The sequence below is a fragment of the Hypomesus nipponensis genome, chromosome 28 (assembly GCF_054491055.1).
Source record: "Hypomesus nipponensis isolate SF chromosome 28, ASM5449105v1, whole genome shotgun sequence".
Classification (NCBI taxonomy): Eukaryota; Metazoa; Chordata; class Actinopteri; order Osmeriformes; family Osmeridae; genus Hypomesus; species Hypomesus nipponensis.
In genome coordinates this window covers 6,106,016-6,115,320 of record NC_140388.1, presented here as the reverse complement: position 1 = coordinate 6,115,320, position 9,305 = coordinate 6,106,016, and the positions used below count along the sequence as shown (strand labels likewise).

General features: G+C 46.9%; 1 protein-coding gene across 1 annotated transcript in view; it reads left to right on the top strand.

The window, feature by feature from the left end:
• The first annotated feature begins 8,213 nt into the window (after positions 1 to 8,213).
• kremen1 (kringle containing transmembrane protein 1) overlaps positions 8,214 to 9,305 on the top strand; it is a 39,741-nt gene continuing 38,649 nt past the window's right edge. The window contains exon 1 of the mRNA XM_084694930.1: positions 8,214 to 8,472. Coding sequence (XP_084551056.1) covers positions 8,391 to 8,472 — 82 coding nt within the window. The 5' untranslated portion in view covers positions 8,214 to 8,390. The remainder of the gene's footprint in view (positions 8,473 to 9,305) is intronic.

Sequence of the window (9,305 nt, the reverse complement as noted above, 5' to 3'; positions counted from 1 at the left end):
ACTCCCTCTCCTCAGCTCTTAACACGAGCCGTCTTGAAGCAGGAGCTCCACCTGAAGTAACCCCTCCGTAGGACAGGGTCACCAGGGGCCACGCTGCTAGACCTCTGCCCTCCAGCGCGGAGCACAAGCCTCCGCGCTCCACGCCTCCAGCGCTCTCTGACGTCTCTCCCCAGTGTGCCAGTCCCTAAGCCTCCCCGCCGCCCCCCCCCAGTAGCCCACCCTCCATACTGCCACCCCTGACTCCACACAGCCCCCGTCCCCACACAGAAGTGCGTACACCCCACCACCACCACCACCACCACCACCACCCCGGCTTTCCCCCAGCCCACACCACCGCATCTCTCATTCCTCGTTAGAGCCCCGATCTTTTAATGCAGGCTCACGTCATCCTCCCAGGCCACAGGAAAGGGCTCCACGACTCGTTTTACGGCACCACAGATGTGTGGCAGCGGAGGAGCGCGGAGCCCGGCCCGGGCCCACAGATCGCCCCCGCCACGCCCAACACAGGAAGCCATTAAAGAGCGAATCAATCAGCCGGCGCTATGGTAACCGGTGGGGGTGGGCGGGGGAGACTAACCTCTGTGGAGCCGTGTGTGGAGGGACATGGAGCCAGGGGAGGGAGACATACAGGCGTAGCGCACCAAATATAAACTCCTTACAGGCGCTTGGAAACTTGTGTTTTCATAAACACGCTGAGTTGGGTGGAAGTGGGCTCCCGGGTTTGGAGACATTGAAATGCAGAACGGGTTTCTCTGGCCAAAGATGAGGCGAAGGAGAAAAATACAAATGAGGAATGAGAGAGTTGCTTTTTATTCCTCTCGGGAGGGGCAACTCTTTTCAAATGTCTCATCGAAGAAAATGTTTTTAAAAGGGATACAGTAACCTTCAAATAACATTTGATCCCTGATTCCCTGTAGATTTCTCTCACCGTTTTCAGTGGAGTGGCGAACACTCCCTTACACAAAGCTCGTCTAGAAGACAGATGACATGAATAAACATGGCCGACGTACACATCTTCGCGGTCCACAAAGAAGTAATCAGCCCTCGTTTGCTTTTTTTTTTTCTCTCTTCTGGTTCCCTTTGAAGAATTTCATGGCTTCAGGACACAGTGTGATCTGCTCAGTGGCCTGTAGATCCGCCATCCACTTCACATAGCTCTCTGCTAACCGGGCTTGAAGTCGACATGCAACCGTGACAACTTAATTCAATGAAACCCTATCAGATTCCAGATATGCCCGCCATCTGGAGTGGTAGCCTTGTGTGGCCCCCTGCCTGTGCCACCGTGCCAAGGAAAACACAGGTCTTAATTTGTCGCTTTGCCCTCAGCTCAAGCCTCGCAGCGAAGCTGAACAGGTTGCACTCTTGAACGTTGCTGAGGTTATCAGTTCAGCCCTAACCCCTTTTTTTCCAGGTTGTCCTTAGGTTCGCCGCAAAACGTTCTGTTGATAAACTGCTTTTACACCCGCTATCTTTTCCACGCTGTCTTTGAACATTTCTTTCATGTTTTCCTTGGTGACGTGTGTACCTGTGGGGCCGGAAAGTTCTGTATAACCCTAACGTAAATGTATCCATTTAAAATACATTAAAAACATTTTGAAATATTTAACAGATGGGACAGAGACCTAACGCAACCCCAGCATCCCGGCGGGAGAAACCCAGACATTGTCTCGTCTGTCCGCAAGGTTCCAGAGATACAGTGTCTCCGAGTGCCGCAATATGAGAGCATTTTCTTCAGTTGCCTCTAGTTCATGACAGCACCTGCCTGGTTCCACAGAAGAAAGACGACTTCAGACACCCAGGGAAGTCCCCGTCAACTCCTACCCCCTCCTTCCCCCACCCCAATCCCAGGATTGAACTTTATTAGCCCTGGAATCCTCCCCGATTGTGGTGCTTTACAGACACGCTCACCTACTGGAACCACACAGCGACCCAGAATCCAAGAAGGAGAGAACTTCAAAGGTTCAGCCGTTCTCACAGTTAGGGTTTTCCCCTCTCTGTTTCACGCCCAAGAAGAACTCACGACACACGCACCTACATCTATACACACACACACATATATACCTACTCACACACACATATATATTCCTACACACATGTAAACACCTACACGCACATATTATACCTGTACCCACACACACACAATCCTACGCGCACACACAGCTTCGGTGAGCTGTGGTTATCCGACAGTATGTGTAACCAGTCCAGACAGGAGAATCTCTGCCTTATTTGCAGTCGTCCAGCAGATGTTCAGTCGTGGTGGTTCACCGTCTTGCTACACACAGACGCCCCACTGAGTGACTGCTGTTAACGATCGAATTTTGCAAATCGTGAAATACGTGGGTGCACTTGATTTGTCTGTGTGTGTACGTGTTCACAGGTGTGCGTGTGCGTGTGTGTTGGCAAAGGCATGTGAACGTTCCTAGATTTCCGCCCTCTCCCCCCTCCCCCTCTCTCCCCCCTCACCCACTCCCGTCTCTCTGTCATGATCCATTCTGACCACTATGACTCACTCACTGTTTGTTCGTTCTGGGTCACTGTGCTTCAAGTCCTATGGGATCATAAATATTCATGCCCTCGTCCCTGCTCTGCACAGACACACGGAGACAGACCCAATCACACACCCAGTCACAAGAAGTTCTGTGGTAAGGTAGTAAGACATTTCTAGATCTAGAAGGTTCCACAGAGTCGAGCTGTATTAGAACTCTTCCTCGGAGGATAATTGTGTTCAGTCCATCTGACCGTTCTGTCACATTGTGTGTCTCTGTTTTACAGAGTATGTTACACACTGCAGCTACAGCGTGGCGTTGCTTGTGAAGTTTTCGCCGGGACATTTGAGAGCGTAGTGTCGCGTGTGGGAGGGCTGTCAGAAGGAGGATTGCTGAGGTAGCTGCACAGAGGGAGTTGTCTACTTGATGGGAAAGAGGCACGGAAACACTGACAGAACATTATCATGGTTGACTAGTACCATGACTCACTAAAAAGTACCATAGTTCACTAACTAGTACCATGACTCACTAAAAAGTACCATAGTTCACTAACTAGTACCATGACTCACTAAAAAGTACCATAGTTCACTAACTAGTACCATGACTCACTAAAAAGTACCATAGTTCACTAACAAGTACCATGACTCACTAAAAAGTACCATAGTTCACTAACTAGTACCATGACTCACTAAAAAGTATCGTTTACTAATTAGTACCATGGTTGACTGCCTGATACCATACAGAGGCTACCCTTGTGTAAAACTGAGGCCTGGCAAATTTACAAACTTCGAAGCAAAACCACAATGTCCATCTGTCTGCCAGGACATAAAAAAACATTCTGGCATATTAGATATCATCGTAGCTTCAGAGAAGATCTGTTGAGATGAAGTCTGGACCTGTGTTTCATCCTCGGATGCTGCTGCTGTAAACATTGCCCCCCCTCACCCCCCAATTCATCTCCCCCACCCCCTTGAGGAACCCATGGATCCCATAGTATGGTCCTCATCAGGAACCCCCCCACACACACACCATAACCCCCCCCCCCCCTCCACTCTGCATTCTAGTTTGACAGGGCGCTCATCAGTCTGTTTTGCGGCGATGTTGAATTCAAACATTGGAGGGGGGGGGGGGACTGATGTTGGAGCAAAATCTGTCCTCAACATACCCTACACCGACCCCAACAGACCCCGAAGCTGTTTATACTTGAGAGAAACTACATTTGCGACAAGCTCCATTTGGCAAAGGAAACCTTTCTAAACAAACCATCGAAGGCCGGACTCAGTCAGTTCTCACAGAAAAAGAAAACGTGTCACAAATCCAAGGGAACATGTGAACAGGATTTCCACTTTTTAGAAAACAAGACTGGTTCTGTGAATAACCGGGGTTGGAGCAGTCATTCCACCCTTGTGGTCGGTCGAAGGTTAAAGGTCATGTTGTTCTCTGAAAGCCTGGTTAGCTCAACTCAACTGCAACACCAAAGTACAGGTCCCCTCACTGCAGTGTGCTGGATACTTAAAGGATTTGCAGATCAAAGTGTTGAATCATACCTTTCTCCCTCCCTCTCTCCCTCTCTCTGCCTCTTTCTCTGTCTTTCTTTTCTCTGTTTCGATCTTTGTTTTTCTTTCTCTTTGTTTCTGTCTTTCTCTCTCTCTCTGTCCTCTATATTTCTCAGCCCCCTCCCTCGCCTTCTCCCGCTCCAACTCTCCCTCTCTCCGTCTCTCTCCATGTGGTTTAGATTGTTTTGTGCTATACTGGTGTGCAGTGATGTCCACCTTCCTTAGTGTGGTTTTTACAGCATTAGAACATAGGACGACCATTTTGTTTTGACAGGAAGTGCTGCGTGAAAGTGGCTGCATTCCATAACAACTCGGATGGGACAATGATGGTGATGGTAACAATGGTGATAATGATGGTGATCAGATGACGATAATGGTGACAATGATATTGGTTGTGGTGATGACCTTTGTCTCTTCAGATCTAGAGAGAACACTATCTCGGGCCAGGTGGAGAGTTTGCCGGTTAGATAGTTTATGTTATGCTCCAATAGTTTGTGCATTCATACCAAGTCCCGACCGATAAGATTTCACCCAGACACTTACATTCGTCACTGAAGGCAGCAGCAACACTTATGCTCCTGAACACAACCTACAAAGTAACACCGTACGACGTTACATTCTTGAACTTATATACCTTCCAAATGTAATTTATTTAAATGTATTCCCACCAACCATTTTTACAGATAAAACAAAAGGCTTTCATAACGACTCTCTTCATACCACTATCTGTCTCTCTCAGTCTCTATCACTGTCCCCTTCTCTCTCTGCCCCCCCCCCCCCCGTTCTAACAGAGGTAAAGCACAGCAGCCTTATAATAACCAGACATTCCAGAGGGTGTGACCCCAGGCGCTTAATTAGAGGGCTGGAAGGTAGAGAGAGAGAGAGATGGATGGATGAGTGAGTGAGATGGATGAGTGTCAGAGAGAAAGAGAGAGAGATAGAGAGAAAGAAAGAGGGTGCCGTGCTGTGCAGGTGGCTAGGTTTAAACATGAGCTTTAATCTTATAGCTTTGAACAAGGGCAGGCTCAGGGGGATGTCCGGATAGGGAAGAACAGGGGGCTTTGAGGGCGAGGGAGGAGTTGTAAGTGCGTGCGAGAGTGTGTGTGTGTGTGTGTGTGTGTGTGAGAGAGAATGTGGGTCTGGAGGTGGGGGAGTTGAGATATGGCCTGGGGGAATCGTTTGTCAAGAGGACCCCCACTTCAATGGTGTGCGGTGGGGACAGCCGGTGACGGTTATGTGTGTCTGTAGTGTGTGTGTGCCACCACTATTGGTATGGGTCATACATACTGCATACACACACGCATATACACACTCACAGACAACAACCAGATGCCTAGCTGAGTCAGTACACTGACTCACTGTCACCCCCATAGGAAGATAATAGGCAAAGATGTGTGTGTATATAAGATGAGTAAGTTCCAGCTTGGGTTCCAGAACCCAAGAGCCACTCTGTTTCCTGTGAGAAGGATGGAGGGTCGGAAAGATGGGGGGTGGAAAGATGAGGGGATGGAGGGATAGAAGGTTGCGGGATAGAAGGATGGAGGGATAGAAGGTTGAGGGGATAGAAGGATGGAGGGATAGAAGGATGGAGGGATAGAAGGTTGAGGGGATCGAAGGATGGAGGGATAGAAGGTTGAGGGGATCGAAGGATGGAGGGATCGAAGGATGGAGGGATAGAAGGATGGAGGGATGGAAGGTTGAGGGGATAGAAGGATGGAGGGATAGAAGGTTGGAGGGATAGAAGGTTGGGGATAGAAGGATGGAGGGATAGAAGGTTGGAGGGATGGAAGGTTGAGGGGATAGAAGGATGGAGGGATAGAAGGTTGGAGGGATAGAAGGTTGGGGATAGAAGGTTGGGGATAGAAGGATGGAGGGATAGAAGGATGGAGGGATAGAAGGATGGAGGGATAGAAGGTTGAGGGGATCGAAGGATGGAGGGATCGAAGGTTGGAGGGATAGAAGGATGGAGGGATAGAAGGTTGGAGGGATCGAAGGATGGAGGGATGGAAGGTTGGAGGGATGGAAGGTTGGAGGGATGGAAGGTTGGGGATAGAAGGATGGAGGGATAGAAGGATGGAGGGATAGAAGGATGAGGGGATAGAAAGGGATGCAAGAAGGCTACTGTAACTCTAAAAGACCACAAGGAAATCACCCAGGAAGCATGTACTGACAGGACGGCCTCACACACACACACACGCACACACACAGACATAAGGGAAACAAAGGCAGAGTGCTTCCTACGCAGACTCTTACTTGCTGTTGAATCTCTGCTGGATCAGAGATTGATATCCAGCAGAGTCCTAGGTTATGGAGCAATTATAGGATTTGTAAAATGATACTCTTGTTGTGGTCTATAGGAGCTGAATGCTGTGGCAGTTCACCTTTACATAATAATTTGATGTATTATGTCCTTGACATTAGCCAGCATTCACTGAGCAGCCATGTTTGTGGATATAGACTAGTTAAAGCAGCTGATAATCGGCCTGAACAGACTGACTAGCTCAACAAACCCAAGAATAAACTAAATCCAAACAAGACGTTCATTATTTCAGTAAAACATGATTCGTTTGATACTGTACATTTAGAACTGGGGGTGTTTTATAAGCTCCAGCCCACTCGTGTTTTTACCATTGAATCAGTCCATGATGTCATTTTGAATCATGTTTGGCAAGCTAGCCATAAGAAAACACAGTGCGGGGCGGTCGCTTAGCGGTTGGTATCTTCGGGCTAGTCGGTTACATGTTCTTGAGAAGGGCAAACACCCTGCCTGGTCTCTGTGTTGGCATGCCCTCCTTGAGCCCTGAGGTTTGGACCAGCATCATGAGTGTGTGGCGGCTTGTGAGATCATGATGGCTAGCTATTTTCAGGTTCTGACTGTTTTCCTCTCAGACAGGGTTAGTTAGTAAAGTATCTCAGTCTGATACAGACAGGGTTAGTACACTAGCTCACTGATACAGACAGGGTTAGTACACTAGCTCAGTCTGATACAAACAGGGTTAGTACGCTAGCTCACTGATACAGACAGGGTTATTAAACTAGCACACTGATACAGACAGGGTTAGTATACTAGCTCAGTCTGATACAAACAGGGTTAGTACACTTGCTCACTTATACAGACAATGTTAGTACACTAGCTTACTGATACAGCCAGGGTTAATACACTAGCTCAGTCTGATACAGACAGGGTTAGTACACTAGCTCAGTCGGATACAGACAGGGTTAGTACACGAACTCACTGGGCTCAGACAGGGCTCTCTTGCCCTAGCAGCATGCATACACAAGGGGGCGCTGCTGTGCCCTCAGCATGGGGACAGATGTTGACACAACAAGAGGACAGGACAGAATAGCCCAGATCCTTGGCTCTGCGTGTCTGGTGCACCTGCTTCATCCTCCATGGTGACGGTCAGAACAGAGTAGAAAACACCTACGAATGATTTGTTTTTTATGTAAAAAAAAAAGAAAAAGTTATTTAGTGTACCGGTGAATGAGTGTGCCAAACCTAACTTTGTGTGGCATGTTTCTCCGGTCTTCTGTGAATGCAGGTGGGGTGTTGTGTCGTTGGATAAGGCTGGGTTTTTTTTGCCACTGTTTTAATGCAGTAAATATTTACAGAGTAATTGTGTCTTGTTCACTTTGTCATTTAGTTGAGACCGAGTACAGAGGTACTCTCTTTTGAGGACTGTCAAAACAGTGGGGAGGGTATAGCTTGATGAAAGCTGTAGCATGAACTTGGAGTGCATTCTGTTAATGAATCATTTGGGGTCAAGTTCTATTGAGAATTTCATATAGTTTTTTCAGGAAATCTTTTACTAAGGGTCCCTTTGAGTAGTTCTACGTAATAATTATACATAGACTACTGTTAAACTTAGGCTGAAATGTTACAGGTTTATTTACAGATAATGATCCCTCTCTCTTGCTTCTTTCTGGAAAATCCTGACCAAAGTTAATCAAATTGTTATCTGAAATTGTTTTCTGAAATCAACATAATGGAAAAGAAAGTCTAATCATCGCACTAGGGGACTACGCTGATAAACTATTCCCTCTCTCCCTCCCTCTTTCCTCCCTGTCTCTCCTCCATGCCCAACTCTGCAGGTTGAATCTATTGCCCCGATTTCCTGTCACATGATTCGAAATAGGATCCCTGCTATGTACTATCTCTCTTTCGTCTGTGAAGTGAAGACCTGCCTTGAAGTTCCCAGACTTTTAACGCAGACCCAGACTGACACCTCCCCACAACGAATCTACGCATCCGTCCGCGAGGGCACTTTCGAATCCATTCACCTGCGACCGAACACTCTGCTTGCACGAAACACGTCCGTACTCCAAGTCCCGCGCACCAGATCTGGCGATGGATTCCCCATTGACTATCTCCTCTGCGCTTTTCCTGGCTGGGGTTCTATCTACGACAGCTTTTAAACACTTCGAGACTGGTAAGTTTGATAACTTTTTCTTTTTTTGTTTCTTCTTGTCCCTGCTACTGCGATTTAATCGGAGGCTAAGAAGTGTGAGGCGGGACAATGCATTGTTTGATTTGAGCCTATTAGTTTATTAAATCATATTTTAGACACGTGACTGAGATATGATGTACATCTCGCAATCCAATGCAGTCTGTTTTAGGCCAGTTCACATTAAGAAAAACATGTCATTCTTGTGCGCTACACGAACTGTCACGATTTGGATGTTTTGCTCTGAAGTCTAGACGCACATCTGCCCTTGACATTTAAGTCTAGATCTGCTACCTTAAGCTACAAGACAAGTAACTACGGCTAGTTCGTTTGTTTAACGCACAATTATACGCACGCTTATTTGAGTCATTTATGTCTCTTTTTATGTCTATAATAGTGTCTATAATGTAGTAATACCTTGTTGTCTATAAACTGTCCTTTTGTTTATCATTATGTTTACCAACGTAGCATATCCTCCCCTCCAACATACACTAATTTAGACCTATTTCTGTGAATGTGATGCTTCACTTGTAATGCACAAAAACATGAATCCGTCTTGTCATCTACTCACTGTCTCCTACCAACTACATGCAGCGTGTGACACTGCAGAAAAATCTGTTTTCCAAATTATTCAAACGGGGACCGTGTTCCGTCTTTTAATGAAACCTGAATCCTATTTCACAGACATCGTTTCATTTTGAATTTTTAAATAATGGCGACCACATAAACCGAACTTTCTGTGATGTGTTTCATACGGAAACAGCAGATACTCATGCTGTCCTTTTTAATTTTCTGTCTCTTAATTATACCCTTTGATT